This window comes from Melanerpes formicivorus, unplaced genomic scaffold, assembly GCF_026170545.1.
Source record: "Melanerpes formicivorus ecotype bairdi unplaced genomic scaffold, bMelFor1.0.p_v2 SCAF_10, whole genome shotgun sequence".
Classification (NCBI taxonomy): Eukaryota; Metazoa; Chordata; class Aves; order Piciformes; family Picidae; genus Melanerpes; species Melanerpes formicivorus.
In genome coordinates, this window is record NW_027142362.1 from 6,485,456 (window position 1) to 6,503,663 (window position 18,208).

General features: G+C 52.6%; 1 protein-coding gene across 1 annotated transcript; it reads left to right on the plus strand.

Annotated features, from left to right (window-relative positions):
• The first annotated feature begins 4,327 nt into the window (after positions 1-4,327).
• On the plus strand, positions 4,328-17,838 carry FAH (fumarylacetoacetate hydrolase). The gene is made up of 14 exons (XM_068143435.1): positions 4,328-4,450; positions 7,278-7,388; positions 7,969-8,090; positions 9,156-9,205; positions 10,622-10,712; positions 11,230-11,327; positions 11,591-11,643; positions 12,442-12,541; positions 13,407-13,537; positions 14,371-14,446; positions 14,975-15,021; positions 15,946-16,047; positions 16,676-16,793; positions 17,601-17,838. The coding sequence occupies exons 1-14, from the start codon at positions 4,370-4,372 to the stop codon at positions 17,678-17,680; spliced, it is 1,260 nt and encodes a 419-aa protein (XP_067999536.1). The 5' UTR covers positions 4,328-4,369; the 3' UTR covers positions 17,681-17,838.
• Positions 17,839-18,208: the final 370 nt, after the last annotated feature.

The following is an 18,208-nucleotide window of genomic DNA, read 5'->3' on the forward strand; positions in this document are numbered from 1 at the left end:
TATGAATCATTGGGAGTGAGAGCGAGTGCTGAGGTCTGCCTGCGTGGATTTGGGTTGGGGTTGGGGGTTTTGTTTTGGTTCTCTTTTTTTATTTGACCTCGGGGTGGGGTGGGGGTGGGTTGGGGGGGGGGGTGTGAGTGTGTGTGTGCGTGGGGGGGGAAGGCTGTATGCACCTCACTGACTGCAGGTTCCCTTGGGGTTACATCCATCAGTCTGTCTGTACACAGAAATGAAGAATGATCTGAAGTACCTGTGCTGTATTTATGTTTATCCACGTCTTAACTTTGATTAAATAAAATTGGAGAAAAAGGAAAAAAAACCCAGAAAAAAACCAAAAACCAACCCAAACCCTGAGCTTCTCTTGCTTCTCACTGCCCTGGGCCAGGTGGGCTTCTCCTGCTTTGGTCTCGTGGGCACCTGCCACTGCCGAGTGCTTTCCTCTCTGTTTTTTCACACAGCAGAGCCCAACCTCCCAATGTTTCCTCTCTACTCCTCTCTGCTGAGACCCCACCTGGAGCACTGTGGCCAGTTCTGGAGCCCCTATTACAGGAAGGGTCTGGACCTGCTGGAAAGTGTCCAGAGAAGGCCCAGGAGGATGAGCAGAGGGCTGGAGCACCTCTCCTGTGAGGACAGACTGAGGGAGTTGGGGCTGTTCAGTCTGGAGAAGGCTCTGAGAAGACCTTATTGTGGCCTTCCAGTATCTGAAGGGGGCTACAAGAAGGCTGGGGAGGGACTCTTGAGGGTGTCAGGGAGTGATAGGACTGGGGGGAATGGAGCAAAACTAGAAATGGGTAGATTCAGATTGGATGTGAGGAAGAAGTTCTTCCCCATGAGGGTGGTGAGAGACTGGCACAGGTTGCCCAGGGAGGTAGTGGAAACGTCATGTCTGGAGGTTTTTGCAGCCAGGCTGGATGTGGCTGTGAGCAACTTGCTGTAGTGTGAGGTGTCCCTGGCCATGGCAGGGGGGTTGGAACTGGCTGCTCCTTGAAGTCCCTTCCAACCCTGACAGTTTTATGATTCCATGATCAGCTCACTTCTGATTCTCACCTACAGCTATCAGAGACGCTGCAGTTCCCACAGCCTCTCTGCCTTACCCATTGGCACTTGGGGAGCTCTCTGTGCTCCCTGTGCAGCATGTCACTTGTGCAGGAGTTGGGGTCCTGTGTGACAACACCCTTATGTTGGGGGCAGACTTGCAGGTGAAGGAGGTATGGATCCACAGCCTGCTCAGTGGCTGCCTGTGTGATTCTGCTGCTAAGAAATCCAGCAGTGGGGGGTGGGATCCACTGTCTGACATCGGTGCACAGGCTTCTGTGAAGGTAGGTGAGAGCAAGGTCCGGAGACACTTCCTCTGGTGAGATGTCTGCTTCTGAGGTTTGAAATCCACAGTGCCACAACCACCCTCCACATGCTCCTTAGCAGATCTGCAGGCTAAGTAATCCCTGTCTAGGGGCAGGAGAAATTTTCTTTGGTCTTGTGAGGGTGCCCAGTAAGTTTCTTTAATGAAGATGACCTTTGCTTGTCAGATCAGAGGCTGTGCCTCAACCATTCAGCCACCCTGGTTATCCAAAGAACTGAAAGGTTGAGTGGTTTGTGCAGTGTCATGGTAACTTCAGCCTCTCCTGCTTATCACCAGCCTTAACAGCACACTAAAGCAGAACTAATTCTGCTCCAGATGGCACTGATCTGCTGCTGAGATTTCACTTGGTAACTTGCTGCCTCTCTGAAGCATTTGTGAGATGAATGAGATTTGGCTTTATTTAAAACATTCCATTTTTCACCAGAGCTGCCTCCACCCTTTAAAATTCAGAATGCTCTTTAAAAGCTGTGGCTGGCAATTAGCAGACAAAGCACCACACTGAGCATCTGAGCACCCTGCAGCAGAAGGAGCTCTCTGTGTGCATAGCTATGGAAAGGAAGCTGCAAGACACAATCGGTGAAGTACCCTGTGCTTTCAAAATGGCTTAACCACAACCTAGGAAGCACATGGGGTTGGGTTTTATACTGAAGGAGAGAATAATTTGCCCTCTCAGGTAAGTTCTGGTTATAGTCTACCTTTGTGGGTCATGGATCTTGTGTTTCCTTGGAGCATTTGCTGAACTCCTCCCTCTTACAAAGCACAGAACACGGGAGAGCAGCAGCCTCCTCTCTTTCGTGGGTGTGTGTTTGCTTTCCTCACTGCTGCCACTTCCCCATTCTTTAATCCTTCTGTTTGACTCCTCCCTCTTCTCTGTTGCTGGTCTCCCTTTTCGACAAAGTGTCCTTTCCTCTCCCCCTCTGATCTGGCACTTCAGGGCCAAGGAGGAGAGTGCAGATTGCACAACGTGGGGGAAATCCAATCGTGTTTGGAGCTTCTGGTAGCTGGGAGACTAAAAGGTGAAAAGGTACAAGCAGAGCAACTGCCTTCAGCAGTCACAGCCCCCCTCCACCACCCCCTGTTAGGAAGCAGCAACTCTACTGACCCTCAGTTACTCAGCAGGAAGCATAACTGTGCCTTGCAGTGCCATGAGGGTACCCACACCCAGGCAGAGTAGCCCCTGGGCACATCCTCACCCATTGTGTTCTAAGCAGCCAACAAACCTTCCTCAGCCTGGCCTGTGCAGGTGTCCCAGTTAAGAACAGTCACAGTGTCCATGGTCTTGGTAGATGAGCTGGAATTGAAGCTGGAAGTCCCCCTTGCCCTGATGCTTCAGAGCTGGCACTCGTTTTTGCTGCTCAGTCCAGCTCTGTGGCACCAGCAGAAGAATGTTTCCCTTCCAGCACATGGACAGCACTGCACAGCCCTTGAGCAAAGCTGTCTTCTCTGGGTGGGCACTGTGTGTCTGGAGCACGCTTGCAAGATGCTTGCTCACAAAATGGCATGAGAACCACTTCTGCAGCTTTGGCATAAAGCACCTTCCCTGTGTCCAAAACCTTTCCAGCAGCCACGGGGCTGGAGCTGGACCTTGGGCACAGGAATTCTTGCTAGGCATTGTGCTGTTTAAATGAGACCCCTGCCAAACAGCACCATGTGAGCTTGTGTCTCCACTGGTGAAGAGCTGTCACAGATGGGCTGTCATCAGTGCTGTTGTGTCATCTTGCACTGAGTGAGGCTTCTCTGCCAGGAAGCAGAAAGAGTTGAGCATGAAACCAGTTCTTGGGCTTGGCAGCCACAAGCATCTGGTCATTTTTACTGAAAAAGGGTGGTCTTGGCTCTTTGCTTCTAATTTCAAGGATATCTCAAGGTTAAGAGAAGAGATTCTGGCCCTTTGCTTTGCTGAGATCCCACCTCCCATACTGCCTCCAGTTCTGGTGACCCCAGCATAAGGAGGGCATAGAGCTGGTAGAGTGAGTCCAGAGGAGGCCACAGTGATCCCAGGGCTGGAGCACCTCTGCTGTGAGGACAGGCTGAGGGAGCTGGGCTTGTCCAGCCTGGAGAAGACTCCAGGGGGAACTTGGAGCTGCTTTCCAATAGCTGAAGGGATCCTCCAGGAAGGCTGCAAAGGGACTTTTCATGAGGGTGTCTAGAGATAAGGCAAGGGCTAATGGTTTGAAGCTGGGGGAGAGCAGGTAACCCTGGATGTGAGGAAGGAGTTCTTCAGCAGGAGGGTGGTGAGACTCTGGCATAGGCTGCCCAGGGAGGCTGTGGCTGCTTCCTGTCTGGGGGTGTTGAAGGCCAGGCTAGATGAGGTTGGAGTAGATGGTATCTGAGGTCCCTGCCAACCTGAGCCATTCTGGGACTGATTTCTGCCTTCCCTGAATATGGGTGAATGTTTCCTGCAAGTGAGAGAGAGCTGGGGCTGGGAGCAGACAGCCTAAGCTCCTTGCTCTTCTTCCTGGTTCATTGCACATTACTCTGTTTAAGCTTCTAGAGGTAGGGAGGAAGGACTCAGGTGCAGCACTACAAAACTCAAAAGCACTCAAAGGGCAGTTTCAGGTGTGAGCTGTGAAACTTCCCAAAGGCTGCAGAGCTCCTGGTGGAGCTCAGTGTGAGCTCCATCATCTCACCCTCACTGGTGCATAAGGATCCCTCTAGAAGGTAAATGAGTGGAGCTGCCTCTGGTCTCAGATCTGTCTGCTTGGATCCCCCACCACAGCAATCTAGCTGGTGCCAGAAGGCCTCAGTTTTACAGGAGGATTTACTCAGCAGCAGGAGCATTTTCTGCACCATCCCCACTGTGCTGGGAGCAGTTTGGAGCTCCTGACTCACGCAGACCTCTGGCACTCATTAACTGTGGCCGGGGGAGCAAGCAGAGGCGTGGGATGGAGACAGGTCAGCCATTGGTTTGGGGCTGAGGACAGAGGGTGGGATTTGGTGGTTCTGTGCTCTGGGTTGCAACATCTGGAGAGGCTGCTTCTCCTAGGAGGACGTGGCAGCCCTGTGCCCAGCATGTCTTTCATCCAGGTGGACAAGGACTCGGATTTCCCAATCCAAAACCTCCCGTATGGGGTTTTCTCCACCAAGGAGGAGGTGAGTACCAGCAAACTGCCCTGGGGGTGCGGTGTCATCGTCCTGAGGATACGAATTCGAGCAGAAATTCCCAGCAACCAGGGAGAACATCAAGACTCCCCAGCCCGGGAGGCTCACATAAGGCTTCCTGACTCGACAACCCAACTGCGGCTGCCACGAAGGCTTCTCTGGGGCGTTTGTGATGACAGCTGCTTGGAAGCTGCACAAAACGAAAGCAGAGCAGTTGATCCTTGGGGGAAGTGCTTTGGTTACTGCAGGCAGCAGTTTGGGGGAGGGGACGAAGGGGAGGGGGCCGAGTTTTGTGCCACCCTTAAACCTGTTTTGGATCCTTCCCCAGCTCGCCCTTGTTTGTTGTCATTAAACTCGACCCTTCGTTGTCTCTGTGGCTGAGGCTAATCAGCCCAGCACCCCTCAGAAGCCACCTTAAATCGTTATTTCCATTCTTCTGTTAATTCTGTGGCACCCAGGCCCTCTTACACAACGTTAATTAACATGAGGGACGAGTCAAGTCTGGACTGAAACGCATTTGCAAGCGAGTGGTGTCTCCTGGTCTGTTCACAGCCTGCTCCTGGCCAGTTTGGTAGCTGCAGAAGCATTAAAGCAGGGCAGAAAATGAGCTCTGCAGTGGGTTTTAGTTTTGTTGGTTTTTTTTCAGTTGGGCATGTGTTTATGCAATGATGAATTAAATGTGCAAGTGTCACATTTAAAGCTGTGCCCAGCAGCTACAGGCTGAGCCAGCTTCAGGCCTTCTGTTTTATGCTCCCATAAGAAAACTGTGGTTCAACATCTCTTCCAAGGGTGTAGCTCCCAGCTCCCATTTGCATGAGAAGTGAGCCCAGCGAGGCTGAAACTCGCACCTCTGAGTGCCTGCTGGGATGGAGCCCTGGAGATGTGGCCTCCTGGAGAGAGGGGGAAGAAGGCAAGAACCACATCTCAAGGAGAAGTGGAGGATTTGTTTATCGTGGCTGGTGGAAACTTCCTGATTATCTCCTGCTTTCTGCTGTCTTGGCTTAGCCAGGCAGGCTCCAAAAGAATTTAAACTGGAAGATTGTATTTTCTGATGTGGTATGTTCCAAAGATAAACCCAAGATGGTTCATTTAATCTCCTCCTAGGGGTGTGTGTGTGGTTATCTAGCAAGTCTGGATTATTTTCCTGTCTTCTCCAGTAAGACTTCTCTGAAGGAAACCTCTTGCCTCAAACTGTGTGAAAAGACAGCCAAAGGCTCAGGGAAATTGCTTGGGAAAGTCCAGTTCTAAAAGCAGCCCCGTGGTTCAAGGATTTCAAGCTGAAGCAGTTGCTGTCATTCCTGACCATCCCAGTTACAAATTAACCTGACATGACCTCGAGCTTTTCCTGCAGCAGTGTGTTTGCTGAACGAATGCAGATTATCACATTTAGAATCATCTTTAGAGAGCAGAGGCTGAGGAGCAGGCTTCAGAGCCTGGATTGGCAGAGCTTTGGGGGAGCTGGTTTCGAAAGGACTGTGACTCCTTTGCCTTTTTTTTCCTGAAGACACTGCCAGCTGCCTTTGAATGCTGCAGCAGTTTTCTGGTCCCCGTGGGGTGCAGCTGTGGTGGAGCTGCAGCGGCATCGCCGTCGCCGCCAGCTCCGCAGGCGCTCGGTGCTGGCCCTGACGGGGCTGGGGTGGATGAAGGGAGCTTTGTGTCCTTGTGTCCAGTGAATGCAGTGCACGTGTGGGGAGCTGTTCCTGCAGCAAGGGCTGCACTGGGGTCTGCAGGCCCGTCGTGGGCTCCTTGCGTGGCAGCAGGAGTGGTTGTGTAGGGCAGCCTCACACGGCATGGCTGCAGGAGTAGCCTGCCTGGGCAAGGTGTTCCCCGTGCCAGCAGAGCCCAGAGCAGCCTGCATCTTCCAGGGAGCAGCCTGGTTCTCCAAATGCATGGGGCTAGGGATGGGATCAGTCCTGCCCAGAGGGAGTCTCATAGTATCATAGTATCATTCAGGGTTGGAAGGGACCACAAGGATCATCTAGTTCCAGCCCCCCTGCCATGGGCAGGGACACCCCACACTAGATCAGCCTGGCCAGAGCCTCATCCAGCCTGGGCTTAAACACCCCCAGGGACGGGGCCTCAACCACCTCCCTGGACAACCCATCCCAGGGCTTCACCACTCTCATGGTGAAGAACTTCCTCCTCACATCCAGCCTGAATCTCCCCACCTCCAGCTTCATTCCATTCCCCCTAGTCCTATCACTACCTGAGATCCTGAGAAGTCCTTCCCCAGCCTTCCTGTAGGCCCCCCTCAGATACTGGAAGGCCACAATGAGGTCACCTGGGAGCCTTCTCTTCTGCAGACTGAACAGCCCCAACTCCTTCAGTCTGTCCTCACAGGAGAGGTGCTCCAGCCCTCTGATCATCCTTGTGGCCCTTCTCTGGACACGCTCCACAAGGATGATCAGAGTCTATGCTTCATTTCCCCACCTGTGGAAGGAGGAAGAGCATTTGCCTGCTTCCCAGCCCTCTTGAGATGTGTTCTGCAGTGCTTGTCCTTCAAGAGGGGTGGGCAACCACTTCTGGGGAAAGGGAGCAGTGAAAGAAAGCTTTGCTGCTTGTCCTGACCTTCCCCTAAAGGATGGGGATGAGGAGAAGGCTGTCTCCCATCCCTCAAAGTCTGCAGGGGGTCTGCAGTGATGCCTCAAGGTCCAGTCTCGTGGAGCAGCTTTTACTGGCCAGTTGCTGTGCTATCAGCCTCGTGTTCCTGATGGATTAAACTCTCTGTGCTCACTGCCTTCCTCCATGCCTTTTCTGGGGGCTGTGTGAGCACAAGCATAAACTCCTCTCTTCCCCACCTCCTCTCCCTGCTTTGCAGCCTAGGCACAGGCTCGGGGTGGCGATTGGAGACCAGATTTTGGATCTCAGCGTCATTAAACATCTGTTCAATGGGCCAGCTCTTGCCAAGCAGCAGCATGTCTTTGAGCAGGTATTTATCACTCTGCTGTTCTGATTCCCAGCCACACATTAGAAATATTCCATGGGGGCTGTTAGCAGCTTGTGGTAAGGTGATGAGCATGAGCAGGCAGGCAGAACTCATCACACCTGTGGCAGCAAGGACAGCAGAGGCACTGGAGGTTGCGGGGGAGGTCATATTCATTGGAAGTTCCTTCAGACTTTGGCAGTGCAGGGTCTGGCACCAAACCCAAGCATCACTTCAGTCCTGCTTGTGTCTCCAGTGCTCTGTGGCACCAAATCAGATGGGATTTTAGTGACAGGGAGGCTGTGTTAAGGGCAAAGGTAAACACAAATTAGCTCTGGTTGCAGCTGGGCAAGGTAGCAAAGCTGCTAAGGTCTGAAGTGATGTCTTAGGATGGGCATGGCACAAGCATGCAGCATGTCCTGCTGCAGAGGACTTGTGGTGAGAGGCCAGGAGCACAGGGGGGACAGGCAGCGTGGGCAGGCACTCAGCCCTGGGGTGAAAGTGCAGGGACATTTTCCATGCACGAGAAGGTTAAGGAAGCTGTGGGCTTGTATCTGCCACCCCACCTCTCTGTGTCACCTGTCAGCCTACCCTGAATGCCTTCATGGCCCTGGGCCGGGCAGCATGGACGGAGGCAAGGGCCTGTCTGCAGAGGCTGCTGTCAGCTGGGGAGCCAGCCCTGAGGGACAACGTGGAGCTGCGGAGAAGGTGAGGGGAGCAGGCTCTGGTGCCTTGGCAGCCATGCTCTGTATCACCTGCATCACTGGGTGACACAAGGCACCAAGGGCTGCCACCTGCATGGGAATTCACTGGGGCTGCAGCATAGTGAGGGCTTCCTGCTCCTGACGATGTCCCTAATGAATCCTTTGACTGCCCACAGATCCGGGGTGTCACCCTCTGCCTGGGAACACCAAGTTCTGCCCCAGGGTATGCCCAGACCTGCCTCTCTGGAGGCAGGAGGCCTTCAATGCAGAGGAGGCTGCAAGGGCCTCTATTCCATCTCTCCTGCTTCCTCCAGCACTGCCCTGCCTGTCCCACCTGGAGAATCTTCTGGCATAGGGACATCCCTCCAACTGCTCCTCAGGAACCACCTAACTTTGCTAAAACCAAATCTGTTGTCACAAACTGGCTTCAGATATGGGGCAGGGCAGCAGTGCAGGAGGGGAACCTGTGCTTGCTGTGCTGGTGGGGAGCCTGCCTCCATCCACCACACACTATGTCTGCCCAGGGCCATGCTTTGAGCAGCTGCCCCAGCAGCTAGCAGGAGCCCTTCCTCCCTCCTGCCAGGGTGATTTAGGCAGGCGTGCAGGGGAGGAGCTGAACCACTGTTTGACACAAGAACCTTCAGCAGTTCCAACTGGGCGCCCCAAGAGCTGCATCCCATGAAATCATCCCTTCCATGCAGCAGAGGCAGTGGAGACCCATTCAGCTGTGTGCGTGGCCATGGGGTGTTTCTCTTGGGGGTTGGACAAGATGACCTCCAGAGGTCCCTTCCAGCCCCTGTCATTCTGTGTGTGCTGTTCTGTGTCCCCAGGGAAACCAGTCAGCTCTCCTCAGGCGTGCCTCCCTTCCCCCTCACACCCCCACGGCTGCTCTTAACCATCCCACCACCAGCTCCTTGAGCGCTTGTCTCAGTCTTTCTGCAAGGTTTCTGTGCTGCAAAGTAAATTAAGGAGGGAGCTGGAGAGACAGTCAGCCTCTTTCACGCTTAGAAACCGCTCAGGGGATGAGGGCTGCAGGTTTTCTGGGAGCTGAAGGTGCTTTTCATTTCAGAGCATTTGTGCCTCAAGCTTCGGCCACGATGCACCTGCCAGCCCACATCGGTGAGTCTGCAGCTGAGGCATGCTCAGCACTGCCCTTTGCTCCCTCCCAGAGAAGCTGCTTTATTTCCAGCCTGCTCAGACAGACAGATCATAGCTGAGGCAGGGAATGGGTTTTGCAGGAGCTAGCAGTAGTTTATTGCACGTAATGAAAGGGAGGTGCTGTCTGTGGCACAAGAATAAAAGCCTGGGGAAGTTCAAGAGCAGCCAGAAAATTCCTGGATGCAGTTTTCACTAAATCAGGGTTGTCTGGTGCCCCATAACTTTTGTCATTGCCTTGGCATCACCAAACCTTTGTGCCTGAAGCCAGGGAATAAACACTTGCTCAGTTTCCAACATTTCCCCCATCTGCCATCAGAGAATAAATCAGCTCTTCCAAGCTTTCTGTGGCACATACTCTGGCACAGCCTCATCGACAGGCAGGAGTCTCCACTCCCACACCGTTACTCTGCATCTCAGATCTTACCTTTGCTCTCAGGAAGCCATGGAATGCTTTGAAGTTAGAGTTTGCCTACAGAGACAGTTCCCTCTTTTTAACAGAAATTTGTATTTGGACTCAAACCAGCTTGATCAAAATTACTTGAGGGATGTGACCTTGACAGGGGCAGGGACACCAACTTTTCCATTTCCCAGCCAAGCCCTGCTCCTGCTGGGCTTTTGTCTTCCGTGGAGCACGGCCCTGGTTTAGGACAAAGGCTAGGCTGGCCCAAAGGAACCACGATGAGTTTCCATAGATGTGATACCTTGCTGAAGCCGGTTTCCAGCTGAATATGTCTTGTCCAAAAGTGGCCAGCTCCTGGCAGTGCTGGCTGCCGAGAATGAGCGCAGTGCCCAGGCTCTATCCCACAGTGAGAAGTTATTTAGCTTTCCTCCACGCTTCGCTTCAGCCCTGTCCTCTGCGTGAGTCCTGCTTGTCCTCTGCTGGGGCTGCAAGGGAACTTTCTGAGCTTGCGAAACAACCGAACGTGATGTGAATGTCCCGCGGCAGGTTGAGATTTGTCCCCCAGCCCCGCGGCTGGCCGGGGAAGCCGAGCGGCGGGCGCTGTTCTTCAGGAGCGCCAGCAGAGGGCAGCAGCTGCCCTGACTTGGAGCCGGCTCCTCGCTTGGGCACCAGCGGCGGCCCCGGAGCAGCGCGGCCGGGCTGGGCTGGGCTGGGCTTGGCTCTGGAACGCGCTTTTCTCCCTCTTCTTTACTGGAGGCTTCCCAAACCCGGCCAGTTTTGCAGGCATAATTTATAGTGAGGTGTTAATCACTACCTGTATGCTATTAATTACATCCCAATGCTAATAATACCAAGCGTCACTGCGCGCCTCTGCTCTGCTCTGGCTGCCTCCTCTGCCAGCACCCTGCCGTGCCCCAGCGGATGGGAGATCGATACCCTGCCATTGATCTTTATCTTACGGCCTTCTCTTCACGCAGGAGATTACACTGACTTCTATTCTTCCCGGCAACACGCCACAAACGTTGGGATCATGTTCAGGGGCAAGGAGAACGCTTTGATGCCGAACTGGTGGGTAGTTCCAGTTTCCCTCTGGTGCAGCAGTGGTTTGCATGCTTCTCCATAGCTAAATGTACATTATTTTAAGAGCTGAGGAGTCTTTCAGCAAAATACTGATTTCAGCTGATGGCAGATGGGAATCTGAACTGTCAGGAGCTGAGTCAGAGAACTGCAAACTGCATTTGTCCAGCCTTAGCCACGTTTTGTTGCAGCCACGCTGGTGACAACACAGACCTCTGGTTCAAAGGCAGCTTTACCTTTGAAACTGGGGTTTGGTAAGTGATAAGACAGCGAGGTTGAAGCTTCAAGTAACTGAGTGGCACAGAAGTGCCTTAACACAGCCACATGGCTTTGGACTACGGTGTGTTCACATCCTGTCGCACAATGAGTAAGGTGCAGGTGTCCACACCTGCCTGTGCAGAGCTCTCTCCTCATTCCTCACATGTCCGTGGTGCTGGTACCCCCAGAAACTGCCTTGGGTGGTGGTGATCACACAGCTAACCCATGCTCTGTGGTGCTCTCTCACAAGGCTGCACTTACCTGTTGGTTACCATGGCCGGGCGTCAAGTGTGGTGGTGTCTGGGACGCCCATCCGGAGACCTGTGGGGCAAATGAAACCTGACAATGGTGAGTCCATGGGAGGCTTTTAATGGGACATCTTCCTGTTATAGTTGGTTTAATGTGTGTTCCACATTATAGAATAGCAGGGAGGCAGGACCTGGGGTGCCTTGTCTAAAGTCCAGTCTGGGGTGAAGGCAAGAGAAAGCACTAGGTCAAGTTCATCATGTGTTTGCCAGCCAGGCAACATTGGCTGCTCTCTTCCTCCTGGCTCTTACTTTCATTTCCCTTCTTGCCTCCCTGTTGTAAAACACTCTTTCTTCTACCCACAGATAAACCTCCAGTGTTTGGTGCTTGTAAGCGTCTGGACATTGAGTTAGAAATGGTGAGAGGCTTCCCCTCCCCCCATCTGAAGACTCTTAAAATAGGAACAGAGGCAGCTTTAGCTTCTTCTCAAATGAATGTCTCCCAAGTCCATTGCTGTGGTTCCCTCTGAGCAGAAGGCAGCGAAGGCTTCTGTGGAAGACAGACTGAGAGAGTTGGGGCTGTTCAGTCTGGAGAAGAGAAGGCTCCAAGTAGAACTAATTGTGCCCTTGCACTATCTGCAGGGGGCCATAAGAAAGCTGGGGAGGGACTTTTGAGGGTGTCAGGGAGTGATAGGAGTGGGGGGAAAGGAGCAAAACTGGAAATGGGTAGATTCAGATTGGATGTTAGGAAGAAGCTCTTCCCCATGAGGGTGGTGAGACACTGGCACAGGCTGCCCAGGGAGGTGGTGGAAGCCTCATCCCTGGAGGTGTTTGCAGCCAGGCTGGATGTGGCTGTGAGCAACCTGCTGTAGTGTGAGGTGTCCCTGCCCATGGCAGGGGGGTTGGATCTGGCTGATCCTTGAGGTCCCTTCCAACCCTAACAATTCTATGACTTTTGCTCCTGTGCTTTGGCAGCATCATGCCCTTGTTTGATGCCTCTCTCTTAGCCACATAGTGCTGTAAAGGATGTCCACCCTGCCAGCTTCAGGGAGGGGAAGAAAGAGGGAGCAGGCCATGGGTTTGTCCAGTTGTGTATTGGGAAATGCTGAAAACCTTATCCTGGCCAGCCTCTGTTGCTTGTGCACTTAACCCTCAGTGCAGTAAAGATGTTTAGCTTCAGAAACTGCCTTCATCCCTGTTTTGCTCTTCAATTGCAGGCATTCTTTGTAGGTCCTGGAAACAAGTATGGGGAGCCAATTCCTATCAGCAAAGCCCAGGAGCACATCTTTGGGATGGTCCTGATGAATGACTGGAGTGGTAACTGGTGCTGGAGAGGGGGTTACAGTGTCATGGGAAAGCCTACAGAGGGGCCAAGGTCATCTGTTGACAGTGGAGTGGTGATCACTGGCAGCACAGGGCACACGTGGCAGGGCTGAGAATCAAATGCTGTCTGCAGTTCTCAGGCTTTATCTCAATCCATCTCTCAGCAATCAGTGGAATCACAAATTGCTGTCTAATGAAGATTCATTTACTTATGAAAGAGCTAATAGCAGCCTGGTTTCTCCTGAGCAGGGATGGAGCAGCCCTAAGGGTGGTGATGCCAACAGAGGATTGATTTTTGTGTCAGGATTTGGCAGTCACAAATCCCTCAGCCTCAGCATAGATTTGGCTTGTTGAAATTGGCCCTGTGACTGGCACACACCACTGGCTGGCTGCAAAAGCAATGTAGTGGTTGCATGAGGACAGCCTGACTCTTTTGCCTTGTTGCTTAATTTGCTTCCTCATCACCCTAGTCTAAGAAAAGGGATTTGAGGGTCTGGAAGGGATGGATTTAGGATCATAGAATCAATAAGGTTGGAAAAGACCTCAAAAATCAACTCCACCCTGTCACCCAACACCTCATGACTGCTAAACCATGGCTTCAAGTGCCACATCCAATCCCTTCTTGAACACCTCCAGGGATGGTGACTCCACCACCTCCCTGGGCAGCACATTCCAATGGCCAATGACTCTTGCTGGGAAGAACTTTCTCCTCACCTCCAGCCTAGATCAGGACGTGGGCACAGTGGCTAGAAAAGGGTGGTGGAGACATTTCCACTCCATGCTGTTCTTTCGCAGCTGTGCTGGCTCCACAGCTCCCAGGCTGTGTTTAACAGCATTGCTCTGAACTTTCTCTCCCTAGCCCGTGACATCCAGAAGTGGGAATACGTCCCTCTGGGTCCCTTCCTGGCCAAGAGCTTCGGCACAACCATCTCGCCTTGGGTGGTTACCATGGATGCTCTGATGCCATTTGTGCTGCCAAACCCTGTCCAGGTTAGCAAGGGCAAGGGTTGAAAAGGAGGCAAAGCAGTGGCTAGAAAACTCCCAGCAGCGCTGGGAGCTCCCATCAGTAGAAGTCACCGAGCTGCATCGATGCCGAGCCCTTGCTTCATGGAGCTGACAAGTGTGACCCTGCTCCCACACTCATGAAGGCACCCTGGGCCCTCTGAGCTTAAATGCTCACTGCTGTCACTAGCACTGGCACATGGTGCCCTGAGCTGTCATCCTGACTGCTTGAGCAAGGCAGAAAATTCATCTCCTTTAGAAGAGCTGGAAGAGAAACTGATCAGAGAGCCCCTTGTTAGTCTTTGGCAGCACTCAGCATCCAGCAAGCAGTGGAGAGAGAGTGGACTGAGGCCAGAACACTTTGTTCAAGCGTTTCCACTTGTCTGCATTGTGGAGATGTTTAGTTGAAACTGGGAAAGAGAAGAGAGACCTGCAGAGGACTGCCCACCCCTGGGCAGGCACAGAGCAGGGGTGTCCTGGCACTGTATTTGTATTGGGTCTGATGCTGGAGAGGGCTTTTGGACCCTGGGTGCAGAACAAGGAACTGGATTGCAGAGCTGTCACAGCTCTGCAGAAAGCTCTTCAGGTTTCTTGATAGAATAGAACAGGATTAACCAGGTTGGGAAAGACCTTTGAGCTCATCGAGTCCAACCTATCACCCAACACCATCTGATCAACTAAACCATCTTGAGATGTGAGTGCCTGAGAGCAGGCTCAGTGAAGTGAATATGGTCTGCTTGAAGAAGTAGTCCCTGGGGGATGGCTCCTGGGGTCTTTCCTCTCTGTTTGTTTAGACTGTGATGCCTCTTCTATGCTTTCAGGACCCCAAGCCACTGCCCTACCTTCAGGATAAGGAGCCCTACACTTTCGACATCAAGCTCTTTGTTGCTATTAAAGGTATGGCAATGCTGCCTGAAGCTGACACTGGCAGCTAAGGAATGCAGAACCACCACACAGACAGTTTGCTCTTGGCTCTGCAGACCTCCTTTGCCCAGGCTGCCACTGCCAGAGAAAGAGGCAAAGCCTCTTGCTGCTCCCACCGGCTGTGCAGCAGCGTGCCAAGGAGGGGAGACCTCCCAGATGAGGAGGGTCCCTGTGGGGGTCTGCCTGCATGGGCAGGAGCCAGTAGGGCATGGAAAGAACAGATGTGTGTGGGATTCAGATGTTCACCCAGCTCATGGCCCTGCTGACTGGTAGGTCCAGGTGGTGCTTCTGCAGCGGAGCAGAGAGCAGGAAATGGGCAGCTTGGTGCTGCCTGCTGCCCTCTGCACTCTTTATTCTGCCTTCATTTTCCATGGAAAATGTTGCTGGTTGTTTCTTGCTGGGGATTGCAAAAGGAGCCTCCATCCATCTGTACAACCAAAAGGCTCCAGCCTCATTCCCCCAGCACAAAACAAACTGTTTCCTGTGCTCCATTTTCTGCAGGAGAAGGGATGAGCACACCAACTACTATATGCAGATCCAATTTCAAGGTAAGACACCAAGCTCTTCCATTTGTTTGAGGTCTTGCTGATGCCATCAGCTCCAGCCTTTGGCCCTTTCAAACATGGATTTTTGCCTTAGCTGGAGGTCAGACCTGATGCATGAGGATGCAGGGGACAGAGGGAGAAGAGTAGAGAGTGGTGAGAGTTCATCCTGACTGAGATGGAGGCAGCTGAATGCTTGAGGGTTGGAAGGGTGCAGCTCTTTCTGCTGCTCTGTTTAGGGTACTCAGAGCATCCTAAATTGTGGCTCAGGCCAGGCAGGCAATGGGAATGACCTCTGCTGTGCTGGGGTGCAATGCAGCCTCCCAGTCACAGCTGGAATTCAGCTGCAGTCTTGCTGCTGCAACACAGCCTGAGCCTGGCTCTGCCCTGGCCCCCCTGTGGCTGCTGGAGGCCAGGAAGTCCCTGTACCAGCTGCAGGATTCCTCCATCAGTTTTATAGTCACATTTGGCTCTTTGCATAGTAATTACCTTAATCAGTAAATCAACAGGCAGCAAATCAGTAATAAGGAGATGTTCCCCTAGAGCCATTGAAACACTGGGTGTACTCATGGGGCCTGGGTCAGCAGTGCTGGCCTTAGAGAGGAAGAAGAGGGAAAATGGCATCCAGCTGAAAGAAGAGGCATTTAAGGGGCTGAACTGCCTGTTAAAGTGTTAGGTGTGCACATGGCAGCTCCTGGTCACCGTTTAGAAAGCAATCAGCCAGGCCACAGTGACTACTGGAAGCACAGCACTGAGTAGTGCTGGAGGCTGATTTTAGGCTGCTGAAGGTTCCCAATTCAAGAAAGCTTTTTCTGTAGGAACAGCCTTAGCAGCAGCAGCCCAAGAATGCAATGACTTCTGCAGGGCCTAATGGCACACCAGAGAGGTTTGTCCTTCACTGCTATAGCCTCCTCTTCCTCCTTCCTCCAGCACATGTACTGGACAATGAAGCAGCAGCTGGCTCATCATTCCATCAATGGCTGCAACCTCAGACCAGGAGACCTCCTGGCCTCTGGCACCATCAGTGGACCTGTAAGTGTTACTAAGAGTCACAGAACTGCTCAGCAACCCTTGAGTCCTGGGTCCAGTTCTGGGCTCCTCAATTTAGGAAAGATGTTGAGTTGCTGGAAGGTGTCCAGAGAAGGGCAACAAAGCTGGGGAGAGGTCTGGAGCACAGCCCTGTGAGGAGAGGCTGAGGGAGCTGGGGTTGCTTAGCCTGGAGAAGAGGAGGCTCAGGGGAGATCTTATTGCTCTCTACAACTACCTGAAGGGAGGTTGTAGCCAGGTGGGGGTTGGTCTCTTCTCCCAGGCAACCAACACCGGAACAAGAGGACACAGTCTCAAGCTGCACCAGGGGAGGTTTAGGCTGGATGTTAGGAAGAAGTTCTTCCCAGAAAGAGAGATTGGCCATTGGGATGTGCTGCCCAGGGCAGTGGTGGAGTCACCATCACTGGAGGTGCTTAGGAAGAGCCTGGATGAGGCACTTGGTGCCGTGGTTTAGCTGATTAGATGGTGCTGGGTGATAGGTTGGATTCGATGATCTCAAAGGTCTCTTCCAACCTGTTTAATTCTGTTCTGTTCTGTTCTACTCTACTCTCCAGTCAACTGAGCAGGACAGACACTGAAAAGCTATTTATTTGTTGCTGAACTCTTGCTGCAGGAGCCGGAGAGCTTTGGCTCCATGCTGGAGCTGTCCTGGAATGGAACAAAAGAAATCCCCCTGGGCAGTGGTCAGTCTCGGACGTTCCTGCAGGATGGAGATGAAATCATCTTGACAGGTAATGGCCAAGCAGCTGCTCTCCCACTGCACCAAGGACACCTTTCCATAGACCTCAGCAGGGAGCTGGGCTGTTCTGTAGGTAGTGAGACCTTATTGCTGTCTACAGGTACCTGAAAGGAGGTTGTAGATGGGTTAGGGGTTGGTCTCTTCTCCCAGGCAACCAGCACCAGAACAAGAGGACACAGTCTCAAGCTGTGCCAGGGGAGGTTTAGGCTTGAGGTGAGGAGAACGTTCTTCACAGAAAGAGTAATTTGCCATTGGAATGTGCTGCCCAGGGAGGTGGTGGAGTCACTGTCCCTGGAGGTGTTCAAAAGGGGATTGGATGAGGCCCTTGAAGCCATGGTTTAGTCATGAGGTGTTGGGTGACAGGTTGGACTTGATGATCTCTGAGGTCTTTTCCAACCTTGTTGATTCTATGATTCTTCTCTTGCATCTGCCTCATGGCATCTGCCACCTGAATGAACTGCAAGGTTGGGCCAGGCAGCAAATCAGCTTGCCAGTTAGAGTGATGATGCTGCAGGTTAGGTTTGCAAACAGAAAGGTGGCCCAGCCTGCTTTTGCTCTTTGATCAGTGCCCCCCAGCTTGCACTGGGGCTGAGCTGAACACTTTGGTGCTGCTGCTGTTTGGGTTTATGTTCCTGGGCTACTTGAACTCCTCCAGCTGTTATTCTTTTCCTGCCCCTCATTGCACTTCTGAAATGCTTCCGCTCATTTTTAGCCTCTTGGTGCCTTTATTCCCTTCCAGTCCTGTTGAAACCCTGCTGTCCTCCCAGAGCAAAGCTGTCTGTTGTTTTCTGACTCCTAGGTTACTGCCAGGGCAATGGCTTCCGCGTGGGGTTCGGGCAGTGCTCGGGGAAAATCCTTCCAGCCCTGGCGGCTCCCTGATGACTGGAGGAAGATAACAGCCAAGGAGGAAGATCTCTCCCCCCCCACCACTACCCCCCAACACTAGCAGTCCTGCTGCTCTATTCAGATGTGTTATTTTTATATGAGTGATTGGAATCTTCTTGGATTTAATGATCAATAAATGTCTGAAAGCTGAATGTGTCTCTCTGGTGCGGGAGGAAAAGGATTTCAAGGCTGGCTTCAAAACAAGGAGGTGACTGTGCCAGGGGAGGTTCAGGCTGGAGGTGAGGAGAAAGTTCTTCCCAGAAAGAGTTGTTAGCCATTGGGATGTGCTGCCCAGGGAGGTGGTGGAGTCACCATCCCTGGAGGTGCTCAATAGGGGATTGGACGTGGCACTTGGTGCCATGGTTTAGTAGTCATGGGGTGTTGGGTGATAGGTTGGACTTGATGATCTCTGAGGTCTCTTCCAACCTTACTGATTCTATGATTCTATGACTGAAGTGGAAAGTGAGATTTAAACTCTCCTGCTGTATTGCTGTTTGCTTCATAATTATAGAAAGAGGCTTT

Coding starts and splice junctions, on each gene's coding strand:
- FAH (XM_068143435.1), top strand. CDS start 4,370: ATGTCTTTCATCCAGGTGGACAAGGACTCGGATTTCCCAATCCAAAAC. Junction 8,091..9,155: donor AACGTGGAGCTGCGGAGAAG/GTGAGGGGAGCA, acceptor TTTTCATTTCAG/AGCATTTGTGCCTCAAGCTT. Junction 9,206..10,621: donor GCACCTGCCAGCCCACATCG/GTGAGTCTGCAG, acceptor CTCTTCACGCAG/GAGATTACACTGACTTCTAT.